Source organism: Bactrocera neohumeralis, chromosome 3 (assembly GCF_024586455.1).
Source record: "Bactrocera neohumeralis isolate Rockhampton chromosome 3, APGP_CSIRO_Bneo_wtdbg2-racon-allhic-juicebox.fasta_v2, whole genome shotgun sequence".
Classification (NCBI taxonomy): domain Eukaryota; kingdom Metazoa; phylum Arthropoda; class Insecta; order Diptera; family Tephritidae; genus Bactrocera; species Bactrocera neohumeralis.
Genome location: NC_065920.1, coordinates 56,984,841 through 57,011,872, shown reverse-complemented (window position 1 = coordinate 57,011,872; position 27,032 = coordinate 56,984,841). Strand labels below are relative to the sequence as shown.

Here is a 27,032-nt window from a genome sequence, read left to right as displayed (position 1 = left end):
TCACACAATCATGGGGCCCAATCGAACCGCCAAAGACGAGAAATTATCCGCGCACTGAAGTGTTCTCTCAGTAAATCTATTGAATGGTGCGATGTTGGGAAGTGGCCTTGTCTTATTGAAACCAAAGTGTCGCCAAGATCACGAGCTTCAATTTCACGCATCAATTAGTCGGATATAATTGCACTATAAAGATCATCCTTGCCGGTTACGTTCACACCGGTACCATTTTTGAAGAAATATGGACCGATAAATCCACAGGCCCACAAACTACACCAAACCGTTGATTTTTCTAAATGAAATGGCTGCTGTTGAATCCCTTCAAGTTATTCTTCGTTCCAAATTCGGCAATTTTGCTTGTTTAAATACCCATTGTGTCAGAAATGGGCCTCATTGCTGAGCAAAATTTGTTTCAAAAACATTGTATCTTCTTTGAACCTTTTAAGTTTCAATTCTTGTACAATCTGTATTTTGTTCGCTTTCAGTTTAAGATCTCGACGTAAATTGCGCCAAGTCGTTCCATACGTCAGTTCGATTTGCTGCAAACGGCGGCGAATCGACCTTTCACGGTCTTTGTGTACAGTCTCAGCTACGTCTGCTATATTTTCATCCCTTTGCGCTGGACGTGATCTATTCGATTGAATATTATCCAATAATAAATGCTGCGATTATGTTGACAAAAAGTTGAATTATTAGTTAACGTTGTTCAGGGGTAACCCTTTCCATGATGAAATGCCAAACAATACTGAACAAAAATAACATGACGACTCACGCGTGATCTGTAAAAAAAGGATATTGAAAAAAGTCACCCGTTATTAAGAAAAAAGAGATATACATACTTACATATTTTGCATCAATGAGCGTATCTTTTGTAAAATTTCAGTAATTTAAATATTATGAAACTGCGCATTGCAACAAAATTCGACAAAATCATAAATTATTATATAATTACAAGCGCAGGTATCAACTTTTCGCAGGACAATCGTTTTAGATAAGCTCATCTTTTCATTGATTTCCGTATGTAAACCATGTAACTGAAATGTTATGGCAAAAACTGTGTAATTTGTTTATCAATGAAAGGGGCATGAATAATAATGAAATGATTTCAACTATTTTGAAATCGGAAATGAATTAGCGGAGAAACCACAAACGCCATTAGCAAAACGTCTCCGCATTTTTATTGATATTTATGAGGTAAATTTTGCAAGAATATGCACCCCAATTGCATAGCAATTACTCTTCATACATTATGACTGCAAACGAAATGAATTTTTAATCTTAGTTGAAAAAGTTCTATGAATATTGAAACAGGTTTCGGTAGTTTCAGCTGGCATTCAATTTCATATATTTAATTTAAATTTAATTAAGGTCTGAAGGAACTTATTTCAAATCAATGAGTTAAAGCGCGTCGAAGGATTTGGAGACTTCTTTTTTTTTTTTTAGGTTGGTAGTACTATCAGTCACATTTATGTCAAATTTCATGTCAAAATATTCATTAGTGTTTGAGATACGTGTCGTTTTGTGAGCTGCTAAAAGTGAGTTTTTCGTTTTTTGCTATGTCGAAATTTGTTGAGCAAAGAATTTGCATTAAATTTTGTTTACGGAATCAATTTTCTGCTGCGGATACATTTGGGATGGTGCAGAAAGCCTTTGGTAATGAGGCTAAAATGTTTACAAGTGGCTTAGTGAGTTCCAAGCCTGCCGTGAACGTGTCGAAGACGAAGAGCATCCAGGGCGACCATCAACCTGAACCGACGAAGCTCACGTTCAACAAATCAAAGATTTGGTGTTAAAAACCGTTGATTAACAATTAGAGACCTTGCTTATGGTTGGTCGAATATCGAAAGGCTCAGCACCATTTTGAAGGATGTTTTAGGCCTCAAGCGCGTCAAATCTCGACGGGTACTGAAGACATTGAATTTTTGGGAAAAAAGGTGTCGCGTTGAAGTGTGTGAAACGATGCTTTCCGACTACCAGGGTGTCATGAAACGCATTATAACTGGCGATGAGACTTGGATTTATGCTTACGACCCCGAAACAACCGATCAATCGAGCGAATATCGTGCCAAAAGAGAGCCGAGACCAAAAAAATCGCGCCAAAGTCGCTCAAAAATCAATATCATGTTGACTGTTTTCTTCGATTATCGTGGTGTTGTGCATTAAGAATTTCTTCCAACCGGTCAAACAGACAACAAGGAATATTATTTGAACGTTATGCGTCGTTTGCGTAACGCTATCCGCCTAAAAAGGCCTGAATTGTGGAAAGACAATTCTTGGTTTTTACTGCCCTCGTAATTCGTCATCATTTCGCCAAAAACTCAACCCATATCGTTCCGCAACCATCGTATTCACCTCTGGCGCCGTGCGACTTCTGGCTGTTCACCAAGCCCAAAAGACCGCTCCGGGGACACCGTTTTTATACGATAGAGGAGATTCAAGCCGCAGCGAAGACGTAACTGAAGGCCATCCCGGAAAGTAACTACAGCCAGTGTTTCGAAGATTGGAAACTCCGTTGGCATAAGTGCATTGCATCGGGAGGTGATTACTTTGAAGGGGATGAAATTGATTTGGAAGAATAAATAAAGAATTTTCAAAATAAATACAATGTCACCTTATTTCTATCAAATCAATTGAGGATTTAGAAAAATGTATATGAAAAAAATTAAATCTATAACCTAATTATTATTCGAACCTCATTATAGTTGGCCAATGGAATCTCTATTCCATCGTCATCAATTGTGGAATAGGGTTTGCAGTCTCCAAACGTAACACATTCTCTGGCGTTCAACAACCTGCAGAAGTGTTCCCTCCATAGTTTTAGTAAGCTCAGAATATCAGCCACTAGATTGCCACTTTGGATCTTACAAGAGTATGCTCTGGTCTTGAAACCTCCCATGAGTCGTATCTTTTCGTAGAATTTTCCAGCATAACTCCTGTCTGGCAGCTTGTCAAGCTCTTCATACTCATTCATTTCGGCCTCTTTCTTGTTTTGTCTGCATATGCGTCTCGCTCCCCTCTTCAATTCTCGGTATTTATCCCACTACGCTCGTGTTGTGGTCGGTCGTAATATTGCGATGAATGTTGTCTGTCTGATTTCGCTTCACTGCAACACAATAGTCCTTTTTGTTCCAGCTATTATTTGCTGATAAGCGCTCATAAAAGGCATTTTTGTTATATCGTCCTTCTTTTTCATCCGAGAGTGGCGAAAAATTTTGCTCTCACACGGTTTGTGGCTTTCTCTCACCTCAAGCCGTTCACCAAATTTGCGCTCCGTTATATGCCCGTTTTAGTAAATGTCACAAAGACCTAAGCGTATCCTTCCTTGTCCTGTCCATTGCATTTTTTGAGCGACGATGACGTCAACCTTTATTCTTACGCGTTCATCAACCGCCTTCCCCATTTAGAGACCGGAAATTTCAGGTATATGTCCTTAAATCAAAGGTATTATTACGTTCACATAGGAGGCTGTTGTTTTTTTTATTATTGGGATTGGCTAGGCTAATAATATAAAGTTTTATATACATTCATGGCCGACGCTAGGTGGCAGCCGCACTTTTGGTGAGCAGACACTGCAATTAGACTTCAGCCTTAAGCCGAATTTGCCAAGGTGGCTCCGCTGAAGCTTCCTCTAGACCCTCTTAGTCGGGGCCTCTGCTCAGGCTGTACATGTGTTTGGTATAGCATCTTACACAAGAGTTACTCACTTTTCAAGGGTGCACGGAAATTACTTGTTGTCTAAAAATATACATTTAATATTCCTTGCTTCTGAACTTAAAATTATTTAATATTATGTTTTTAACCTATTATATTCTCCTATCTTTCCAGTCATCGCCTACAATGGCTCTTACCTGACGATTACTAAAGTACAACGCCTTAATATGGGTGCATATTTATGCATCGCCTCGAATGGCATTCCGCCAACGGTCAGCAAGCGCGTAATGTTGTTTGTGCACTGTAAGTATATCTACTAAATTAAAATAATATTTAAACTTGCTTAAGGAAAGACAATGAAATTGTCATTGAACATATAATATGGCAATGAACTTTCATCTATGACTATCACAGTTTTGCTCAAACAATTCCTTTATTGGGCGCTAAACAGAATACTATATATGTATTGAGTTTGCCATGAAGTTTGTAATATCTCAGAAGCAAATAAAACCTCTAAAATAAATATATAAATGGTCAGCATGGCAATCTGAGTAGATGTTATCATGTCCGTCTGTCGGTTCGTCGATATATACGATCTTAAATTATGCACAAGACCTTTTTTCTCACATGAAACTGCTTATTACAGGCACCACCATAACACACACATAGCTGCCATGCTTGGGCACGCCCATAAATTGGTATAAACCGAAAAGCTATAGGTTGTCCGAAAATGGGTTGAATCGGGCCAATATTTCTTTCTCTTAGCCTCATATACCTTATAGAAATATTTTCGGCTGCTTATAAATTCCATATATCAGCCAATACGTGAGTTTTCTGAATTAAATTTAGTGAGCGTGTTTTCCACATAACGTTGCATATCTGCTACTAAAACTTGAAAAAGGGGGAAACTTGTTTCAGCTCTCTTATAACTAATACCAGGGTTTTCAAAAATCCTTGACTTTTCTAATTCTATATTATTTCTGGTATGCTATGTGAGGTAACTTAATGGAACTGAGAAAGCATCTGCTTCTTTTAATACTTTGTACTAATGCAAAAGAAATTAAAATCGAGTCAATAAAGATTATCCAGTTGGCCTTACACCGTAAATTTCAGTCAATATGTAAGATATCAAGCAAATCTTGCAGCACCGCAAGAACTAATGGTAACCCAACGCTAACAGGACTTAAAAAAAAAAAGAACAAATGTTTTTTTCTGGAAAATCAATTTATTTTATTCAAAATAGTTTCCTTCTGCTTCAATACAACTCTTTGAACGGTCCAAAAGCATGTCGAACGAGTGTTTTAGTTTGTTGGCCGGTATGGCCGCCAGTATGCCGGTGCAAGCCTTTTGAATGGCCTCTACGTCTGCATAACGCTTTCCATTCATGGCCAAATGCATTTTTCCGAAAAGGAAGAAGTTGCACGGTGCCATATCAGGTGAATATGGGGAGTGGTTTTTGGTCAAATCCTTCGAATGTTGGATTCTGAGCAATTTTTGGTCGTCAGTCAATTTTTGCGGAACAAACCGTGCACACACCTTTCGTAAGCCCAAATGTTTGGTCAAAATGTATTAAATTGATGTTTTGGAGATGTTCAATTCCATTTACATGAATTTCAATAATGATTTCAGCTGATTTTTGATGAATTCACGCACAGTTTCGATGGAATTTCCGTTGATCACGGATTTTGATTGGCCCACATGTTGATCGTCATTTATTTGTATAACCTCACGTGCACTCTGCCACATCATCGCCATAAACTTGTTTCATCAATTGAACCGTTTCGTTTCAATTCGTCTGTAAGATTAGGAAAACGTGTTCCCTTAAATGGTGATCTTTGACCGGTTTCGCTCTCAGATTTAGTTATGCATATACACTACATAATCCTTTTGATTGTTCTTTTTTTCTTTGTTACAGTTCCTCCAATGATTTGGATACAAAATCAGCTAGTCGGTGCTGCCACCGGCCAAAACATAGCACTTGAGTGTCAGTCAGAGGCGTATCCGAAGTCTATCAATTACTGGACGAAAAATGACACCGTCATTGTGCCGGGTAAATAAAATTAAAGCAATTTTTAAATATTTATATTACATTTTTTTAAATTCTTAAACACCATTGCTTTCCAACTAACTTAAATTAAGTGAACAAAATAGTGTTTTTTAAGCTAAATGCTCTGTAAAAAACATTTTAGCAAATATGTAATAGTTAGCTATAGAAACAGAAAATGCAACGGACGTTTAATTAACTTCTTGTCAGCCATTTTTTAACCGCAATCACACAAATGTCCAACAACACACACATATGTACATATAAATATATTCCAACAGACAATCATTGCTATTAAAGTGAGTAAATACTTGGACAAACAGTCAGTGAAAGTGTATGAAGAAGTGTCACCAAAAAATAATACACACATTCTATGAATGAGAAGTGTACGTGCGCTATAAAATAATTGCTAAGAGAGTTAACAAAACAGAAGGAGAAAGTGGTATGGACGCATCCATCAGTGAGCGCTGCGATTGCGATTCGTAAAAGCATCCGCTCTGAACGCCTGCACATTGCATTGCCACCGAGTTGTTTCCGAAAATAAAAGTGTAATGTCCGAAAACGTATGTACATATATAGCTACTAATATATATGCAAAAGAGATGACAAATACATTAAATGACAAAACCGCTAGTGGTTGAATGGAAAAGACTTTTGAGGATTGAGTTAACTTCTCGTATATCCCAAGTGACAGACAAATGCCATAAAGAACCGAACACTGTAGAATTAAATTCGTAATATTTTAAAGAATAACAGATATTTTTAAAGAACATTCAGTTTACTAAACCACATAGTTGCCAACGAGGACCACACATCATATATTACTATTCACCTACCAGATAAAGAATCATTCCACAAACGGTTTATTTTTAGATTTAAAATAGGCCTCACTATAGACGATTTATCTCCAGCGTCTATTATCCTGAATTCTCAGGATAACAAAAAATCAGAAATGGCTGGCTCTAACAGTTGCTGTGGATCTGTTAGCAATTTGATCAAAAAGCAAGGTGGTACAAAAGTTCCTTCCGCTGGGCCAACCCTCAAAAAAGAATAATATTCAAGCATTATTTGTCGTTGTCGTCAAGCTCTTCGTTGAAACGGCCAAAATTATGTCCATTGAACATCAAGATAATGCACCATGTCATACTGCAATTGTTTTTCTCAATTTTTTTGCAAAAACTTGCTTTATTGTTCTGCAACCACTGTATTGACCTGATTTGGCTTTGTGAGACTACTTCTACAGCAAACTCCAAAGAGCAATGCAGAGACTCAATTTTGACACATTTGACAAGATAAAAACTGAGTAGGCATTGAAGGCTATATCGAATGTTCTAAAGAGTGGAAAAACAAACCATTGCCGAAAGTGCATGTTATCGGACCGGGACTACCGTAAAGGAGATGAAATTGATTTAAAAGACTAAAGGATTTATAATTTATAAACAAATTCACCTTACTTTTCATCATAGCAGTATAGGTTGTACGATAAATTTTGTAGATTGAAAAGAAAAACACAATTTTATGATTCAAAATACACTGTATTAATACACTTGCTCCAAAATCCTTCAATCTGTGGATCCTTTTACCTGAGGTGAGAATCTGTCCATGGTCTGCAAAATACACATCAACAGCCGTTATGACTTCTTCATTTGATGAAAGACGCTTGCCACGCATACATTTTTAGTTCTGGAAACAAATGGAAGTCGCTGGTGGCCCAATCTGATGAATACGGTGGATGCTCCAACAATTCGAACTTTAATTTATGGATTTTAGCCATTGTCAAAATGCTGTTGGGACACGGTGCATTGTCTTGATGAAAAATGTTTTTTTCTTCTGAAAAACGGGTAATTTTTCACGAATTTTTTCCTTCAGTTTGTCCAAAAGGTTGAAATAATATCCAGAATTAATTGTTTTACAAGTTTGTAAGTAATCCACAAAGAAAATTCCTCTCGCATCCCATAAAACTGATGCCATAACTTTCTTGGCCGATTTCCGGACACGAACTCGTTTCGAAGTCGAACAACCAGGTTCACACCACCCTTTAGTCTCTTGTTTTGGTTCAGGATCATGGTGATCTGATGGAATCTCATCCATAGTGATGAACCGACGCACCAAATACACCTTATCATTTTTAAAACGCTCCAAATATTGCTGAAAAGTCGCATTCGAATGTGTTTTTGTTCCATTGTTTAGTGTTTCTAAAACTCTAATGAGATGTGTAGAGCCTCTAATAAATCTCTCTCAGTCAATCGACGATCTACCAAAAACATATCCTGTATTTTCGGAGTTGATGCGCTTTTTGGACGTCCTTTACATTTATCGTCTTCAAGGCTTGTACGACCACGTTTAAATTCAGAAACCCATCTTTCTACTGTTCTAATTTTAGGTGAACAATCATTATACACTTTTAGCATTCGTTTGTGAATTTCTTTTGGTGTTACACCTTCCAAAAATAAGAATTTTAGCACTGCACGATATTAATTTTTTTCCATGCCATTGTAAAAAAATACTGTGTAAAAAAATACTGTGACACGGCAACACTAAATGAAATGAAACTTCAAATAAGTTCATATGAAGAGTGTGCCAACAACAAAAGAAATTTTGGTCTAGTAGCAACACCCTCTCTTATCGAACGACAAAACTTATAGAACAACTTGGTATATATATTTTTATATGACAATTTAGGTATATATGAACAGAACTTAAATATACTGAAGTTCGCAACGAGCCTGTTTGCGGCTGTCTAATACAAATAAACCCTGACAGAATGTCAACTTCCTGGTTTACATTGCTATTTTCGTTAGGGAGAGCCGAAAACTAAAATATCGAATTTTTATATTAATATGAAGTTATGTTAAAAGCAAAAATAGAAATTTGAGCGAAAATGTATTCGTCGTAATAATATTTATATTTTCAGTTTGGTATGACTGCCAGTAACATCTATAATCACTAGTGTTTAGTATATGCTTATCTTTCTGAAGGTTTTTGCTCATAGCAGTGTGCCACAAGGAAAAAGTTTTAGCTTAATTTTCAAATGCTTTTGGTTCTTATGTAAATAGGAGCAAGTACTATAAGTAGTTGTATTTGAACCCATAAAGTCGATATACTAGTTTTCTGGTTCACCCTAATGAATGCGCATGTGTATATTTTGTTGTGATTTTGGAGTCATATGCAAATAAAGTCGATAAAAATTCAAGAACTTAATGCATTTTTGTGGTTGAGCAACAAACATGCACGCAAATAAATTAAAATTTCAAAACGAATTAAGTTCAGACGGTATGAAATAATTTTTTTTTTAATTTTTGACATTATTGTTCTGAACATTTTTCTTGTCCCTCAACATATGAGAAAAAGTATTAAGTTAAAATATTTTTAATTTTCTAAGTCAGGGTATGCTCACAAAGAAAATATTAATTTCGATATTTAAATTCAGCATAGAAAAACTTGCGTAAAAAGTCGGAGATAGCCTTTTTAATACATTATTTTTTCTAACAGTAAACTTGAAATTTCAAAACTTCCTAAATATTGATAGTTGAAAGAGTTCAGGTAGTTTTGACGTTCAGCAATTGCTCTCTCATAAAAGATAGATAAGTTGGGTGTATCTTTTCATCTCATTGTTGAATACTCCAATTTAAGCGCTGAGCAAGGATACATGTTAATCATACACAGCCACGTAGATAAAACGTACGGTAACGTCATAACCGCAAGTACAAGGAAAATAAAGAGTGTTCACAATAATTACATATTTATGTCCGCAATCGGCTACCATTTTCGTGTTTCCCGTTATACACTATAAGTGAAGCTGAGTTTACTTCTTAGCCATATTTGTGTTTCTCTGTACATAGACCTCAATATGATTTCTTGAAAAATGTTATTCCAGAGTTGTAGTCCTTGGAAATTCCAATTCGAGTTAATTACAGTTTTTATACCCTGAGCAGGGTATATTTAGTTTGCCGCGAAGTTTGTAACACTCAGAAGGAAGCGTCGGAGATCCTATAAAGTATATATAAAACAAGTAAGGAAGGGCTAAGTTCGGGTGTCACCGAACATTTTATACTCTCGCATGGTAAAGTGATAATCGAGATTTCATAATACGTCATTTACATATTTTTCAAATACCGTATTTTTGTAAAGTTTTATTCCGCTATCATCATTGGTTCCTAATGTTTATACTCATATTATACAGAGAAGGCATCAGATGGAATTCAAAATAGCTTTATATTGGAAGAAGGCGTGGTTGTTAACCGATTTCACCCATATTTCGTACATGTCATCAGGGTGTTAAGAAAATATTATATACCGAATTTCATTGAAATCGGTCTAGTAGCTCCTGAGATATGGTTCTTGGTCCATAAGTGGGCGGCGCCACGCCCATTTTCAATTTTTAAAAAAAGCCTGGATGCAGCTTCCTTCTGCCACTTCTTCCGTGAAATTTAGTGTTTCTGACGTTTTTTGTTAGTCGGTTAACGCACTTTTAGTGATTTTCAACATAACCTTTGTATGGGAGGTGGGCGTGGTTATTATCCGATTTCTTCCATTTTTGAACTGTATATGGAAATACCTGAAGAAAACGACTCTGTAGACTTTGGTTGACATAGCTATAGTAGTTTCCGAGATATGTGCAAAAAACTTAGTAGGGGGCGGGGCCACGCCCAATTTTCCAAAACAATTGCGTCCAAATATGCCCCTCCCTAATGCGATCCTTTGTGCCAAATTTCACTTTAATATCTTTATTTATGGCTTAGTTATGACACTTTATAGGTTTTCGGTTTCCGCCATTTGTGGGCGTGGCAGTAGGCCGATTTTGCCCATCTTCGAACTTAACCTTCTTATGGAGCCAAGGAATACGTGTACCAAGTTTCATCATGATATCTCAATTTTTACTCAAGTTACAGCTTGCACGGACGGACGGACAGACGGACGGACGGACAGATAGACATCCGGATTTCGACTCTACAACGTCGCCCTGATCACTTTGGTATATATAACCCTATATCTGACTCTTTTAGTTTTAGGACTTACAAACAACCGTTATGTGAACAAAACTATAATACTCTCGTTAGCAACATTGTTGCGAGAGTATAAAAATGATCAGTACGTTGAGCAGAGTCGATTTATCCATGTCCGTCTGTCTGTCTATCCGTCTGTCCGTCCGTCCGTCTGTATATATACGAACTAGTCACTCAGTTTTTAAGAAAATTTAAATTCCTTTGTACGGCACTTGCTCAATTTATATACAATGTAATTTCTTACGTATTGATATTTATATAGCCTCCTTTGGCCGCAATCGCCTCCTCAATTCGCTTGAGAACGCTATTGACTAAATCTTTACTTCCATTTTTAGTGATGAAAGTTCCATACTTCTAGTAAATAATTCCGCGTTTGTTTTCTGTGGACTGGGATAATTGTGTTCCCTTGTTTTTATAAAAACCATAGGTTCTCGATAAGATTAATATCGGAAAGATACTCCATAGTTTTCATAGCTTTCTGCTTGCACTTTTGCAAAAGCCACCCAAAAAAACAGCTTTTCCGCGCCCAAATTTGAGTTTTGGGATGACATCGTGGCTGGTAATAGTCTTTGATAACTTCTTCTAGGCGTAATATATTCCGTCTGACCCGTGGAGATTAATCTTGCTTTCGTCTGTCCCAAATAAATTCGCCCACTGTTCTGGAGTTCAGTTTTGGTTCGCTTTATCAAATTTTAGAAGTAGTTCTTGATGACTTTTAGTAAACAGAGGTTGCGCCTGGCTTTACACACTTGTTTTTCAACTAGCGGTGTGTAGTGATGCGAGTCCGTAAGCCTTCTCCGATTCTTTTTGAATCCCAATACCTGATTTTACTGCTGCCGGGATCACCAAACGGATGATAGTTCGTCCCTCGTGGTTATTTAAACGGATCATCGACCAGATCGATGTTTTGGTACTGATATTTCATGACAATTTACAATATTTTTCAGTGACAAAAATAAAATTTCAGCTAAATTTACAACTTGTGGTTATGAGAGCCCTTACTTCAATCATCGAAGCACAGTTGTTTTAATAGAGTCAACAATTTTCTTCATTAAAAAAGCACGAAGTTAAGCAGCTTCACAAAAAACATCTGAATATCTGAAAAATACTTCTAAAAATGTTAGTTAATTGATAAGTAGAACTACCGGTATTTAGAATACTTGAAAATTGTTTATTTGGCCTAAGCAATGCTCACACACCTGAACACAACCCATCGGTGTATCCCAGACACCGCCAGAAAAATATTAAGAAATTGTATTGTTATATATCTGCAAAAAAACTCAACTAGTGTACCTAAGTGTCCTAAGTTGGGTAGTACAAAATTTAGATCAGGAATATTTGATTTTATTTGCTGAATTGTGCTACATATTGAATGTATATTTATTGACAACATGTATCCAGGTTTATGAGTTTTCGTAAGCATAATCATAAACACAAATGTTGCTTATACATATATACCCATCATGTTATGATTTTATTTTACAGGTGAGCACTTTGCATCCGAAACTTTTGAAAGTGGCTACAAAATTACTATGCGTTTAACCATAAAAGATGTTGACACATCAGATTTCGGTTCCTACCGTTGTGTGGCGAAAAATTCTCTTGGTGATACGGATGGCACAATTAAACTCTATCGTAAGTGAACGATGAATATGCAAAATAAATATTCTTACACTAATACATATTAACACAACAGCTAAACACTCTAAATTATGCACTAATAATATATATATGTAAAATATGAGCATGCACACTGTAGAGAAGAGGCGTGCTTTTTTGATATGTGTACTGTAATTGACAATCAGGCCATTGAAAAAAGAAGGGTGGCAAAATAATAATATCCTTTTACTTCGACTATTCCCAACTCCAAACCTTCACACGGAAACACCCGATTAAATATTACTTCGTGGGTGTGATAAAAAAGTTAAGTCTCATTATGGCACGGACTGACTGACGGTTAACCTGCTCTATATGTCTCACTTTGAAACTTCGCTGAGAGCTTTCCAGTTCGCAGCAGACGGACACATGAGTGTTGTCAAATTCACCACCTTAAAACTACCTTGAGTGCAGTTTTAAGTTTTTCCCTTGTGCTTAAAAAGCGAGGGCAAAAAAAAAATAAGGTCGGACAAGTCAGACTAATGTATGTACAGGTAGGTTCTAAAGCACCCATGTCCATTTAGTATTTGGGTTAGGTGGAAATCCAGGACTCGCATGGTGTCAGTCCATCCACGAATGTATATCCAGTATCAGTGTGTGGGTCCACCGTCCTTTGAGTGAGGTTTGCCACTACTGCTGTCATATTGTTAAGCTTTTGACTCTCTCTTTTTGGCTCATGTAGACGCCTCTGATAACTTGTTTACCTGCGATACTTTGTACGGTCTTCTATTATATTTGGTAGAGCTACGACAGAACATTCTAGGAAGGGTAAATGAGAGTAAGTATGTCACAAGTAAGGCAAATGATTTATAACAAATATTAAATACATAAATTGTAGTATTTTAAATACTATAGTTATAAAGCGAATAAATCAGGACAAGTTGTTTAACTTAGTATTCCAAAAGGAGGATGGAGCCATGTGTAGAAGTTCAGTCAAGGGAGGAAAATTCTCTGAGCGCCATTGAGTAGGAAATAGCTAGAAACGATAATTATATATATGGCTCAAGCAGCACACTATATCTCACCTTAGACCAATTTGAGTAGCCAAAAATTCATTTGAAAGCGAGCTAACATGAGAAGATGAACCATCCCTCCCCAGGGTTGTGCACTGGGTTTCTGTACTACCAGATTTCACCATAGAATATTCATCAAGCTACCTGACTGACTTCGGATCGAAAAGCTACCAACCAGATCGATCATATTGTGATAGACGGAAGACATTCATCTAGTGGTTGACTCGGACAACTATCTTGTTGCAGTGAAGATACCCACCTTCTTCTGTGGAGCAAAGAATTCACATCAACAATCGTAAGGAAGGTTTGACGTCGAGAAGCTGCAATCACAACAGACAGCCGAACGATTTTCTGTCCATAACACGTACGGGAAGCGAGACGCATCTGCAAACAAAACAACAGAGAAGCCGAAATGCGTGAGTACGAAGAGTTTAACGAGGGGTAATGTCCGAAAATTCTACGAAAATTCTTCGGCGACTAGCAGAAGGTTTCATGGCCGGAGCATACTCTTGTAGAACCCCCACAGATGATCCCGGGAATTCGACTCCCCAATCGATGACGATGAAAAAGACGCTCCACTGCCCGACCTTGAAAAAGTTCCCTCAAGGGAGGACAAAGAAGTGACGCAAATAAGTCGGTTAGTGAAAATATCTCCTGTCATCAGACAAACAGTCGTTGCAATCTTGGCTTCTACGTCACTGTTAGCAGTCACGACTTCGAAATCGTAAATAATTTCGTCTATCTTGGAACCAGTATTAACACCATCAACAACTTCAGCTTCGAAGTCTAATACACAATAACTTTTGCCGACAGGTGCTATTTCGGACTGAGTAGGCAATTAAGAAGACCAAATTCTGTAAGTCACTCATCATCCCCGTAGATGTGGTGCAGAGGCATGGACGATGACAACATCTGATGATTGGGCGCTACGAGTTGTAGAGAGAAAGGCTTAAGGTTTAATGACTAGATAGGAAAGGACCTGGAATCTTCAGTTGGTGCTAAATAGCGAAAAGGAAAAATGACTGGTGCGCTATTGTAAACTCGACTATAATCTCTGTTGCCTTCTACATATGTATACTATGTTTTTGATTAATTATACAAAGATGTTTTCAATGGAGATAGCTGACCATGGTAGAACATACAGAGCAACCAAAAAATCTTAAACGAAACATACACAAACATATATAAAATATATATACAAAAATCAAATATATTCGTTGATTCTAGGAACTGTATTATTTAAGTATTTACTTATATATAATACTTTATTGCTTTGGCATTGGCTTCAGTTTTGGCTTAGCAGACTTACAAAATGTCGAATTTTCAGGGAATATTTAGCTATTTCATTATCTTACATACATACAAGTAGGTGCTTACAAAGTTGTGATTTTTGGTGAATTTTTGGCTTCTTCATTTCTAAGCAAAACTTGACCGTGTCTAATCTGACAACAACCTAAGAGCATTGCATAATTAATGTGGCACTAATTGTAATGGAGTTTAACAAGGGTGTACATATGTATGTACTATACAACTACACTTCAAACAAAGCATTTGCCAAGGTGTTTAAGTACTACTTTGAATTCATGTACAAGATACTCGTATGTTAGCCAGGAGCCTTAGGCACTTAGGTCAATAGTCAAGTTGCTGTGCGGTTGGTCAGCTTTGAAGCAGGTGTTAATTATTAATATGGATGTTAGAAATTAAATCAAAAGATTTCGGTTTGGAAATAATTGAATTAATTTATATGCCAGATTACAACATAAATATTTACTGATGCATAATGTTTGAAACCATATAGGGATAACTTATTTTTTTTTTAACTTAATTAACTAAAATACATTCAAGATTTCTAGTTAAGAAGAACTTCAATAAAAATTAAAATAGTTTTGAACATTCAAGATTCTAAAACTTCTAAAAGTTTGTTGGCAACTATCTTTTAGTTAATTAGAGAGTTCAATTTTATATTAAAATAAAAATACGTACTGAAGGTATTGAAATTAGATATAATAATTATATCTTAGTACCAGAGGAAAGAAAAATCCATTTTACTAAAAGTTTGTTGTACATGTAACTATTATAATTTTAGTCAATAGTTTAGAAGCGATGTTATTTTAGTGCACCTGGAATGTCCGGTGACCAAATTGGTAAGGTGCCGATTTCCAGCTGGTTACTCTCCTCGTAAAAACAGACGGGACAAGGACGGAGACGGGTAGGTCCTTATGACATTTACTACAGCAGCCTTTTGAAATTTTCAACATAATACTGATTTGCGCTCACGCCCTGCCGAAAAGAAGGACAATATGACCAAAGATGCTTTTTATGAGCGGGTGGAGCGCGCTTATGACAACTTCCTCCGCCACGAAGTAAAAAGTGTGCTGGGCGGTTTAAAAGCCATGGTGGGCAAAGAAGGCATCTTTCAATTCATTTAGCTGCTTGACGGTCTCCGGATCGAAAAGTTCGTAACCAAATCGATCATGTTGTGATAGATGGACGACACTCCTCCAGTGTCCTCGACGTCCGAACGCTCCAGACTCTCGACTTGGAGCACTATCTTGTTGCAGCGAAGATATACACCCGCCTCTGTACAGCAAAATTCTTACGTCAAAACACACACGGAAAGTACGACGGCGAGAAGTTACTATCACAACCGACAGCGAACCGGCTCTCAACTTACACTAATCAGAAATTCGGTAAAAAGGTCGAAAGAACAGCTGGTACGATTAGGACTGTCGTGTCGCAGAGGAGAGAAAACAAACAACCTACCTTGAAAGACCACAATCGACCACAAAAAATGTGGGATGGGATAGATACCGGTAGCTGAAGAGGGAAGCGAAAGGCATATGCAGACAAACAAAGAAAAAGCCCGAAATGTGTGTGTATCATGAGCTTGAGAAGCTGGCCAACACGGATAATGATCGAAATTTCTACGAAAAGATGCGGCAACTAACAGAAGGTCTCCAGACCGGAGCATACTCTTGAGGTGGCAAAGTGGTGACTTAGTGGCTGATGTTCAGAGCAAACTGAAGTTATGGACGATCCACACTGCAACGGCAGTGAAAGTGTAACATCTGGAGATTGCTGTCTGTGGCAAATAACTCTGCTGATGTCGCGATTTTTACCACATGAGAAGTTTTTGAAGAACGACGGTCCTAGTTTTGTGCAAATATGAACAACGGTTTCTACAAAATTGGCCTATTTGATCTAAATTGAATCATTTTAACCATGCTAAATAAAATCTTGAATTCAATTACAAAATAATGGATATTTTTACTTGACCTTATATCAAAACTTAAAGTTCTTACTAACATAAATGAATTAATTTCCAAGAAACTTTTCTTGTGGTACATTCGTCAGAGTATTTTCGTTTTATCGAAGTATAGTAATTACAAATTGCTTAAATTATGCGTCGCATGTATTTCCCAATTGGTTCAATTCTATTGTTGTGAGGAGGAATGCGAAACTTTAACTTTCGTTTTATATGAATATTTTTTACGTTATGTTCTACTTATTTAACAGTAATTTTTATTTCCCAGTATTTATAATTTTACTAAAAACTATTACCAATTGATTCAATTCAAAATACTTTTCAGAATCTAACAACAAACAATATATACTTGTTATATTATACACATGTAATATTCACTAAATTCTTTCACTCTCTTAAATACTGTAAGATTAAACTATACAGCTTCCAATTCATGTCATATACTATACTACACTCTACTCTTTTTCACTCTCCTTGCCTCTGTTCTATATTTTATCTTTTTTCATTGCAGATATTCCGCAAACAACGACAATTACCACATTAGCACCTACGGTGGCTCTAAATACCGTGCCAGTTGTGGTTACGAAATACAACAACAAAGGTGTGTAAAAATACAAAAAACTGAAAAAATATAAATTAATTCAAATTAGTACTCAAACACAATTATTTTGTACTATATTTAAGTTAATTTTGCTGCTCCTCGCATGTTCTCCTCCTCACAACAAGCAATATAGTTACAGATATGCCTATAGCACCACAAGTCCTTACGCTTCCTCTAAGAACAATTATTTCACTCCGGCTGACCTTATCTTATCTGAGCAAGTCCCTCAACAACTTAACACATCCACTTATCCTATTATATGGTTATTCCCTAGCAATGCTTCTTGTTTTATCGTTTTTATTGGATAATATGTTAGTAGAGGATAAATGAGATTTACACAGAAGACAATTATCATATAGATAGATATTACATACATATATCTAAATTTCTTTTAAAATGACAACAACAACTATAATGTGTGCTCGCGTCGACAAAGTAGATCAACGATTCAGTAAAAAAATTCATCGCACAAAACCGAATGTTGCAGATATTTCGTCGTCATCATCCTTGAACAATGTTTATATTGGTGCCACATCGAGCTTATGGAATTCACAAGATCACGGCACAGGGAGAGAGCATAATCAATGTGAGTACATAAGAGAGATTAATTTTTTAATTTCTAGAAGACAGCTTTATATGAATAGATATCAGAAAAATTTAAACACATTTATTATATTTTTATAATACTAATTTAAAACTTCCAGAGGAAGCATAATCTTATTCCATAATATTGATAATATTTTGGCGTAGTCTTTTGCCTCTGGATTTGTTGTTTCTCTACTACTAATTCCGAATTACCAGTTTGGTTTCGGAATGCTTCATGGTACAACAGTCGTTGAGTTTTTACGTCGGTACCAGCTGACGGCGACCTTACCCCATGGTGCTTAAAAGCACATAGATCAAAACAATGTGTTGATCAGCGCTCCAAACAATACATGCTTTCTTCAGGTATTATTTGGTTCCAAATTGTCAGGTGGAAGGACCTAAAATCTCTGCTGCACTGTGGGTGCGGCACCCGGCCGCAGTGTGACTCCAATTTTTTATTCTACCTCCCTTAAAGTTTAAACCACACCCACCACGCATCCCCCCCAAGAACAAAACGCATAGAGCAAATTAGAGCGAACTCGAAGCGCTAACTGCTCCCTGTGCGCCCAGAGTCTCTGGTCGGATCTCGTAGCTCTTGCAACTACAAGTTGAGCACCCATCAAACTCAAGGCCTTAGTCGCTTGAACTTCAAATGTATTTTCATTTGAAGGAAACTCATTCAGAGTATATGATATCAGTTCAAGCTGAGTATTAAAACATTAACAAACATAGTGCATATTGGATTTTAGTTGCCTCTACGACCGCGGGCAAATTCTACCTCCTGCGCCCGGCTTCATTGTACAATTGGGCAATTCCACGGAATAGAATATTTCAAAATTGATGCCATTGAAATTTTTAAATACTACTGTGTAGTTTTGCATAATGTCCGTCAAACATTTGACAAGGTTTGGCACATAGGCATATTATGTAAAATAAACTTCTAAAATATACCTACATATGTCAGCTCTCAAGATGCAGAGACGAATCTTCCCTGATCAGATCCGACTTTAACTCATGACAACACTAGTGTCTCTTTCCGGAAACTGTAGACGAAATTGTTCGCCCTGCAGTAGGGGCTCGACAAATGGAACATTGGCATTTAGGACTTTCAGAAAAAGTTCTTACCACAATAGTGAGTGCACCTTTATATGCGAGAAACGAAGTTTTCCAGAGAGACCCATAGGTGCCCACTGAAATAAGTGGTGATCCAAGTAGGAGTACTTTTTTCAAAAGCCTTCTTTTGACAGATCAAGCGTGAACCGAATCAAAGAGTCATGTTATTTTTTTCAGTTTTGTTTGTCATTTCATCGTTGAAAGACTCACGCCTTTCTGTACTATTTGCAACACCATCAATCGTATTAGGACACAGCATTCATTATTGGATAACATTCGAGAAGATCACGTTCAACACGCAGAGAAGAAAATATAGCAGCCGTAGCTGAAAGTGTATACGAAGACCTTGTAGAGTCGAATCGGGGCCTTTCGCAGTGATTGATGTATGGCACGACTTGACGCATTTTATGTCGAGATCTAAAATTGAAAGCGAACAAAATACGGCTTAAGCAAGACCTACCTAAGCGACATCGCTTCGCACTATGGGCTTCTTCCGAGTTCCAAGAACATCCGACGTTTTCGAGCCAATTTTTGTTTAAGACCAATTTCCGGCTCAATGTGTATGTATACAAGCAAAATTGCCGCATTTGGGGCAAAGGTTAACTTGAAGAGATTGAAGAGCTGCCATTTAATCCGAAAAACAACGGTTTGGTGTGGTTTGTGAGCCGGTAAAATCATCGGTCCATATTTCTTCAAAAATTACGCCGGTGAGAACGTAACCGTCAATGGCGACCGTTATCGCACCATGATAAACGACTATCTAATACGTCGCAATGGATCACCCTTTCGAAGAAATTAAAAGTTGTTAGCGGTTCTGTTGTTTGAAGATTCATAGTTGACAACGTAGACTAAAAGCATTCTACCCAATGCACTCCCTTTCTAATACGGTTAATCGCAAACTTTGAAAATTAATCTTCAAGATGTCTAAAAACCATTTTGCAAACAACTTGGGGATGCTTGGTTTAAGCGCATGTTCCTCTATATTTCAAGTATTCCCCAAACTATTGTAAGAAGAAAACGCACAAGCAACATAAATTTATTTTGCATTTATTTCAAACATATTTTCCATCGATATCTTTAGTTTCAATGTTTTTCTAGACTATTTGCGTTCAACAGCAGCGCCACACTTTCCACTATGACAATATGACAAACGATTATGCCACTTGAGGTGTCAGCACTTATGCTCTCTCGGGTGGTGGGTGACTGCCTCTTTTTTCTTGCCACACTCTAGGCTAAGAACCCACCAGCAAAAGATGTCAGTTACAATTGTGTCTGTCAATATCGCTCATCCCGCAAAGGGGAAGGAAAAAGTACAGGAAATGCATTTGCATGCGGGCAATTGCAGCCGGCGCTTTGACAATCAGACAGCCCAGCAAGATACGCATAAAGTTATGTGTGGCACATAAATAAGTGTAAATTATAAATTTCAATTGGATAAAGCAAAAGTATACATATAAGCTGAGAGCTTGCCAACTCGCTTCGATTGCGTAAGTGAAAGGTATGTAGAGAGTTTCCTTTTTATACCCTGAAGGAGGGTATGTACAGTTTACTACGAAGTTTGTTATAACTAGAAGAAGACGCTGGAGACTCAATAAAATATACAGTAAGGGTCAAAAATGTTCAAGAATAACAAGCCAGTTGAAAAGTCCACGGTCTGACACATAGATGGTGTTACTAGAATTAAATCCATACGATTCTAAGAAAGCAGCTAGCATTTTCCAGCTGATGGATCTTTAATTTTTGAGTTATGTCACTTTGATTGAAGCAACTCTTGTTATCATGAAAAATGCATAAAAAGGAATTTCGCGTGTTAATAAAATATTGCTTTTTGAAGTGGCAAAATACAGTTGAAGCAAAAACCTGGCTTGATGACGAGTTTCCGTACACTGCTTCAGAAATATGAACCATAAAGGATTGGAATGCTAAGTTTAGAGTGAAATTAGTATCGAAGGCGGTGAACGTGGTGGACGCTCAGAAAAAGTTGTCACTGACGAAAACATCAAAAATGTCCACAAAATAATTTTAGATGACTGTAAAGTGAAGTTTTTCGAGATAGCAGGTACTCTATATATCATATGGCTGATTAATGGCAGAAACATACCTCCATCATTTCACTCCGAAGTGCAATCGACCTCGTATCGCATATAGGTTGGAAGGTATTGGAAAGCAGGGTGGCAGAGGAAAGTGTGGCCAGAAGCAAGCAACTTCACTTGTACTAGATGTCTATACGACGATCTCGACAGAAGCATGGTAAATAAAATCTAAACCCGATGGAACGAGCTACCTGGGTGCAAAACTAATAAATTCATGTACAAAACGGTATATCGGACGTAAACTATAGGAACATGATGGGAATACTACTCATTGTCTAGTGACAACACATGCCCGCAGGATGGGGCTGTCAGAACGAGAAGACTCCAGGAATTGTCTCGAGCAGTGCACAATGGAGCATCTCTTGTGCACTTTTCCCGTATTGAGAAGACTACGCTGTAAGCATATGGGGTTCCGACGGTATGATATGCTGTATCGATATTGAGGACTGGACTGTTAAGATTCACGTCAAGTACAGGCATCTATAGTATGACTACTTCTCTTGGACCTAATAACTGAACTCGCAAAGGACCAAAACTGGTTTATACGTAGGTTATTGGCCTACCAGATTTACCTAACCTAACCAATCGATAGACATGTGAGTGGATGTCCTGTTCCTAAACCTAAAAATAATGCTTCAGTAAATATGGCACTAATATTTTTCTAATGCAATGAGAAGAAATTGTCTACATAGGATACTGTAGCCTAAAGCTGCCACGCAATTTGATCGACCAAAATCAATTTAAAAATCTTTACATACTCTTTTACGTGATGATAAAAGCATCTGTGAAAGGTATTTAAGCTTCGGTAGCTGCTAAAGTTAACTTTTTTCTTGTCTTCTGTCTTCATGCCTGCATATGCCTGCTCAGATGATGAGGGGGTCTTGGCTGTTAGCTTGCTTAGCAGTAAGATTTCGGAAGCACACAACTATCAATGCAAGCTTGCGCACATATACAAAATTTGCCAATATTCTAATGTTGAATGATTGCTAGCAAGACACATGCATTTTCCACTATTTATTTTCAATTTCAGCTTGCTTCTTTACTCTCTTCTTTGCATTTGTTTTCTTAAAGCTAGCTAGCTTTGTTTGATTTTTACATCTATTTACGAAAATGAATTTGGCTTTTGAGAATATGCCTGCGATACAAAGATATTGTTAGGTACTAGAATAGATATTATGACATAAATTTATAAAGAAGACTATATTTTTTAGGAAAATATAATTTTTATAAATCAAAAAATTTTATATTTTGAAGGAATTTCTTAGTTTATTTGCGTAGTAACGTAGTTCAAATGTGTGCGTTGGTTTCATAGATTTGTTACACAAACATTGCTCTGTAAATTTTCAGTTTTTTTTTTCTTTTTTATCTGACACTGGACCAGATTGCGTACAGTAGTAGTAAGTTTTTTGTACCATTTGAGTTCAATTAATCGTTTTCCGAAATATTCACTGTAGATTTATAGACAGATATTTTTTTTGCTTTACATACAAGCGTTTGTTAATTGTTTTCATTCATGTAACCAAACGAACAAAATTTTCGCTTAGCAGAGTGTTTCAAAAATTTAATTTGTCTGCTATCATTTGCAAAGTGAAAAAGCGATTTCACTTCGAAATGAAGCTGTAATAACCAAACAGTATTTATTATGTAGCAACATGCAGTGTTTTATCTTTCTTTAAGGCTGTGGGGTGATGGGTAAGACCAAAAGGTCTAATGTGCCCTCTACTAAATCACAAGGACTCACCAAGCCCCAGCATATTGCTAAAGCCCAATATGCTGCTAAGTGCAAGTGGGGCGATGTGATCCCTATTTGGAAATTTGGATCCCAGGGCCTTTATTCTGCGTCTACAGACTGCTATTCAGTCAATTAGCAGGTGTCTTGGAGTTTCAGGCTCCCTGCCGCAGAATCGGCAATTTGCCCAAGAAGCTAGACCCATGTTGTATAAGTGCTTCTTCAGCTTGCAGTGGCCAGGGTAGAATGCGACAAGTAAAAATTTCGCGAAGAGAATTTTTATTATTTTAAGCTCCGGCAGTAACAGGAAAGGAAAGATTTCAGACAAGGCTATCTATTGCTGTAGAAAATAATACGAGCAGCAGAGCTAAATAGAGAAGGCACAAACCTCTACAAGAACTTACAGCTGCTGGCGTACGCCGACGATATTGATATCATTGATCTCAATAACCCCACCGTTAGCTCCGCTTTTTCTAGACTCGATAAGGAAGTGAAGCATATGGGTCTGGTTATAACGAAGACAAGACAAAATTTCTCCTGTCATCAAATAAAAAGTCATCTCATTCGCGATTTGGTTCGCACGTTACTGTTGACAGTCATAATTTGAAGTCGTTGATAATTTCATCTTTCTTGGAACCAGTATCAGTACCAACAACAATATTAGAATGGGAACCCAGCGCAGAATCACTCTTGGCAACAGGTGCCACTTTGGAGTGAGTCGGCAATCAAAAAGTAAAGTCCCCTCTCGACAAACAGAGACCAAACTCTACTAGTCGCTCAACATTCCCGCCCTGCTACATGGTGCGGATTCATGTGCAATGACATCATGTGAAGAGTCCGCATTAGAAGTGTTCGAGAAAAAAGTTTTGCGGTAGATGTATGGTCCTTTGCGCATTGGCAACGGCGAATATCGCATTCGATGGAACGATGAGCTGTATGAGATATGCGATGACATTGACATAGTTCAGCCAATTAAGAGACAGCGGCTACGCTGGCCAGGTCATGTTGTCCGGAAGGAAGAGAGTACTACAGTTTTCAAGGTTTTCGGTTTAGTACCCGTCGGTGAAAACAGAGAAAGCAGAAGACCTCTACCCCGTTGGAGAGATCAGGTGGAGAACAACCACCTACATTTATATCTATACTACCTCAACTATACTACATTCATTATACTACTCTGAAGTGATCGTTGCTTTTGTCTTTAATATATTGGATAAATGTATATATAGTGTTTATTGGGTTATTGAAATGTGTTCATGAAAATTTATTGCCTGCACAAGATTTCTAAAAATTGATTTTTTTGTAGTAGTAAAAATTTGGTTCCATTTACTTCTTTGTTTCGCAGGACATTTGCCTAGTACATTTTTATTTCTTTTTTCGCAAGAAATTAGTACCTAGTACATATGTATGTATTGATTTTGGGAAGCTATTTTCACCAAAAAACGAGCAATAACATTTCTGCAACACATTTTTTCAATTTTTCACCATTTTTTGCCTTTTTATTGCCCATATCTGGTGATTAGATTTCCAGCTGCCGGCTAAAATGTCGTCATGTAGACGCATTAATCGGCGTATGGCACTGGTGTTACGGATTCACACGCTACACTCCAAGCAAACGAAAAACAATGGCAACATGTTGCCATAAAGTTACATATGTATAGATATGTTTGCATTCCAATTTCCACGCTTATTCATGGTTGAGAATTCGGGGTACAATTCTTTTGTATTTTGTTTTTATTTTCCACACTTTTTGTTGCTCTGCGTGCCGGATTAGATTGCAATTCGCTGGCAATTCTTCGTCGCTTAGTGATGACAGCTTTGACTATTGCAGCGTAGCGGCACTTCCTGTGCACTGCGGCAGCCAATGAACCGCGGCGGCGCTTAGTTGCGCTTGAACACCGACCGCCAGCCGTTAGCAATCTGCCACTATGGTTGTCGATTGGGTTTTGGCGCACTTTGATTGCTGTTGCGCTTTTTTGCTGGCACTTTTTGGCATCCGTTCTGCTTTGAATTTTTTTGGCAGCCCGCAGTTTTGATATTTTATGCTTTGATTTTGGGGAGAGCAATTTTTGTTGCACATTCATTCAGCACACAAAAATTTGAATATGAAAATTCATGCACAATTTTTTTTGTATTTATTTAAACGTTTCACAATTCGAAAGATGCCTTACGCTCAATTTTTTAATTTGAAGGCTAAAAATATGCTATTATAACTCTGTTTTACTAAATAACTTTTTTTTGTAAATTTTACTCTCGCAATATATAGAAATACTATTTGTTTCACTTAATCGGCGTTGTCCTTTAAAAAGCATATTTTTGGGAAATAAAACCAAAACCACCATAAATTAAGCTTTAAAGGTATTTGTATAGAGATATACTCGTATAAGTCATATAAGAATTTGATATTAATCGCTTTGTTTGTATGCGTGCTATGTACTATAGACGCCCAATCTACAAAAATTCTTTGCAGATTATAGTAATGCCTTAAATATGAATCTTTCCCAAATTCTGTGAAGATACCACTTCCAACATAAAGGTTTTCCATACAAGGACTTGTGTTAGATCGGTCAGTGTGTATTGGGGTCGGATTTCGATGGTTCCGCTTTATGAGCCGCTTATTCGGGTGAAACACATATGTTCAAAATGTCAAAGCAATATCTCAAAAACTGTGAGACTAGTTCACTTATATGCATAGGTACGATATGACATACGGACTTGGTTAAATCAACTAAGCTCCCCATGCTGATCATAAATTAAATAAAATTACGTTTCTTTTTTTTATGGTTGGACCCGGTCACTACGAAACGGAAACTGATTTTATAACTTTATAATGTAGCTAAAAATAATTGCCCGCAATGTAATAGAACCGACTGGGTTCGGTAGAAGGCGTTCCTAGCTAACGAACTTGCGGCTGGTGAGTTGTCTCCGAGCACCTGGAGAGTCAGGAAAAATATTTTCACTCGAGTGGTGCAAGCCGAAAATGCAGCGTTCGTTAGACCAGAGGTATGCGATTAAATTCTGTGTGAAACTCGCTAAATCTGAGACAGAGACGTTTGATATGATCAAGCAGGCTTAACCAGATGTTGCTTTAGCAAGAAGTGGTGTGTTTTGGTGGCACCAGGCCTTTTTGGAGGGCCGGGAAGAGGTTGCTGATGAAGACCGTGCTGGGAAAACTTCGACTTTGACAAATGCTGACAATGTGTCTCGTGTGCGAAAAATTTTGAAGTCAAACCGTTGACTAAGTATTCTTGACAAAACGTCAACGCCAAGTGTTACGTAGAAGTCGTCAAGAGACTTCAACGAAGGGTCAGTCGAGTACGTCAAGGCATCGCAGCCGATTGGAATTTGCACCACGACAACGCCCCGGCTCACACCGCCTTTCTTGTGAACAGCTACTTAACTAAGGGCGGCATCCCAATGGTTCAGCAGCCGCCCTACAGCTCAGATGTGGCCTCCGGGACTTTTTTTGTTTCTTTGCCTGAAAAGGAAGATGAAAGGCAAGTAGTTTGAGACGACAAGCAGCATGCACCTCGGCTCTTCAGGCCATTCCGGTGAATGCCTTCCGTGACGCTTTCAATGCTTGGAAATCGCACTGGCAGCCATGCATCGACGCAGAAGGAGCCTATTTTGAAAGCTTTTAAGGAATAGTAACGATCTTTTCAATAATTTTTTTTTTTAATTTCACTCAGTCCTATTACTTTCCGACCCCCTGTACATAATGTTAACTTATATAAGTTAATAATTGCTTTTTTGGCTGATTTATTGATGGCGATACAACTCGCCTCTTTCAACTCAACTTTACAATTGAATTCTTAAACTGCTTATTTCTAACTCTAAACTTTCAAAACTAGTCTGCTTTAGGTGTCAGTGTTGTTGCCACGAACGAGGAGCATAAAAGGGCTCGGCTTAACTGCCGTAAGCGTGGGTGTATTTTTATCATAGTCCCGATATTTTGGCGCATCAGCAGCAAGGAAATGTTGAGAGAGTTGGTACGCTGTTGTCAAGTGCAATTGCTTACGCTGATGAATAATGTATTTGCGTTGGTGCGCAGCTGTCGGTAAAAACTAGCCTGCATTCTCTTAGTGTTGTTGCAGCATAAAGAGCTTGGGTTGGCTACCGTAAGCGTGGGTGCATTTTTTATAATATGTAGTCCCGATATTTAAGCGCGTCGAAAACATGAAAAGATCGAGAGCGTTGGTACGCTGTTGTCAAGTGCAATTGATTACGCTGGTGATCGTGACCATAGTGCGGATGATGATGTATGTATGAATGTGCGCCAATG

At 37.6% G+C, this 27,032-nt stretch overlaps 1 protein-coding gene across 14 annotated transcripts in view; it reads left to right on the top strand.

Moving 5' to 3' along the window:
• LOC126753767 (hemicentin-1-like) overlaps nt 1–27,032 on the top strand; it is a 297,631-nt gene that overhangs the window by 259,620 nt on the left and 10,979 nt on the right. For 2 of the 14 annotated variants that reach the window (XM_050465454.1, XM_050465451.1), the window contains 3 exons: nt 3,823–3,951; nt 5,564–5,698; nt 12,184–12,333. The exons of 4 other annotated variants lie outside the window; for them this stretch is intronic. In XM_050465454.1, the coding sequence (XP_050321411.1) occupies nt 3,823–3,951; nt 5,564–5,698; nt 12,184–12,333 (414 nt within the window). Of the gene's footprint in view, nt 1–3,822; nt 3,952–5,563; nt 5,699–12,183; nt 12,334–17,143; nt 17,234–17,672; nt 17,820–27,032 lie in introns of all 14 variants that reach the window. 8 more of the 14 variants (XM_050465461.1, XM_050465444.1, XM_050465453.1 and 5 more) reach the window with 7 other exon arrangements.